At 58.0% G+C, this 1,764-nt stretch overlaps 1 protein-coding gene across 1 annotated transcript in view; it reads right to left on the bottom strand.

Annotated features, from left to right (window-relative positions):
• LOC104471518 (ephrin type-B receptor 1) overlaps positions 1–1,764 on the bottom strand; it is a gene marked incomplete at both ends in the record, with an annotated part of 16,259 nt that overhangs the window by 9,509 nt on the left and 4,986 nt on the right. The window contains one exon of the mRNA XM_010086879.1: positions 1,427–1,589. Coding sequence (XP_010085181.1) covers positions 1,427–1,589 — 163 coding nt within the window. The remainder of the gene's footprint in view (positions 1–1,426; positions 1,590–1,764) is intronic.

Here is a 1,764-nt window from a genome sequence, read left to right as displayed (position 1 = left end):
GACCCCTCGGCCACCCCCCCAGCCCCCAGCAGTGGGCTGGGCTGGAGGGCGAGGTGGCACTGGGAGGACCGGACACAGCCCTGAGAAAGCCCCTTCCCCCATTGTCCCCTCCTCCTGCCCCGTCCCGTCAGCGGCGCGGGTCCCCGAGCCATGCGGGTGGATGGCACCTGGCAGCCCCCTCGCCCCTGGGGGCTTCTGCAGCCCTGCAGGGACAAGCCCCTCTCCAGCCATCCCCAGCAAGGTCTGCCAGGCTGTGCCAGCAGCCACAAGCAAGGGTTAAAATAAAATTCACTCCAAAAGAAAGCATTTAGCACCCTTTTATCTCTATTTTTCTACTCCGCGGTTAATTACTAGCAACCAGATTTATCTCTTGCATGCCGCTCATATCCTGAGAAATTCTCATCTAACAATCAATTATTATTTAATAATCTACACTATCCATTCTTATTAAATTTCCATTAATTGCTTATTTGAGGCAGGATCTTTCTTCTCACTTCCCTAATTCTGACTATTCGAGGCGTTGGGGGGGTTTATTACCATTTCCTTCCCTTTGGTGGCCCTGCGTGCTTTTCCTTTCCCACCCCGGCTGACACTTGACACGAGTGCAAGCACAGAGTAACCCGGTTTTAGGCAAGAAGGAAAGTTCGAGGAAAGACAGCCAGCGGGACTGGGACCCACGGGTGTCACCTAAGCGGAGCAGGAACCACGCCGGCAAGGGCAAGGAAGGGGCTCCTTGCAGGGACTGCAGCTCCCCCAGCGTCTGGAGGGGTGGGAGGACCATGAGAGGAGCCTTGCTTCATTCACCAACTTCTGGGTTTCTCCCAAAGCTGGGATTAATGAAAAACCCTCCCATGAGTTCTCAGTCTCTAATGGGACCTGGTGTTTGCGGGTGCAGGGAAGGGCTGGGGCCAGAGGAACAGCAGCAGGACCACGGTGAGGAGGCCAGGAGAAGCCGTGAAGGTCGTGAGCTGGCCCCTTTCCTTCGACACACCACCTCAGGGGGGAGAATCAGCGCTCAGAGCCGGGGTTGACTCTTCTGGCTTTGCCCCGATGGCTCAGATGCAGCTCGGAGCAACCCTGGAGAGCATCCCAGGAGAGGACCCCAGGAGAGGACCCCAGGAATCCTCCCTCTGGGGGTCTGCCCCCCTCTGCCCCTCCCCAGCCCACTGTGTGGGACTTCGCAGGCAGTAAAGACAAAACTGCAGCTAAATAGCAGGGGAGAAAACAGAGCTAAGAGATTTAAAGCAGCTTACTCCTCCAGCTGGCAATTAATCAGACATTGCTGTAAATCACCTGGCTTCTGCCACGCTGCCCGCTGGGAGAGAGGTTCGTGGAGACAAGTTCGTTTAATCCAATTAAAGCCCAAAGCTGTCGCCGGAAAGACAACCACCCCCTTTGAGTCCCCATCCGCCCTCCCCGCACTCACCGTCGGTCAGCGTCTGGAAGCACATCTTCCCGCTGTACTTGCCGTAGCCGGCCACGGTGCGAGCCCGCACCTGCACCACGTACACCATGCCAGGGCGCAGCCCCTCCAGCCGCGCCGTGTTGGTCTGGCTGCGCGCCATGGAGGAGTTGTACTCGTTGTGGTCCTGCGGGCACAGCCGGAAGAGACGGTCAGTGGGGCAGGATGTATCCCCCAGCCCAGCCGTCCCCGCTGATGGCAGGGATGAGGTTTATCTGGGGCCCCCCTGGTTCTGCTCCTGGAGGATAAGCACCAGAGTGCTGAGCAAGGTGGTTGGGACCCTCTTGATTGCCCTCATCCCT

The sequence above is a fragment of the Pterocles gutturalis genome, unplaced genomic scaffold, assembly GCF_000699245.1.
Source record: "Pterocles gutturalis isolate BGI_N339 unplaced genomic scaffold, ASM69924v1 scaffold28116, whole genome shotgun sequence".
Taxonomy (NCBI): Eukaryota; Metazoa; Chordata; class Aves; order Pterocliformes; family Pteroclidae; genus Pterocles; species Pterocles gutturalis.
The sequence above is the reverse complement of the archived record's forward strand: the minus strand, read 5'-3'. Positions and strand labels throughout refer to the sequence as shown.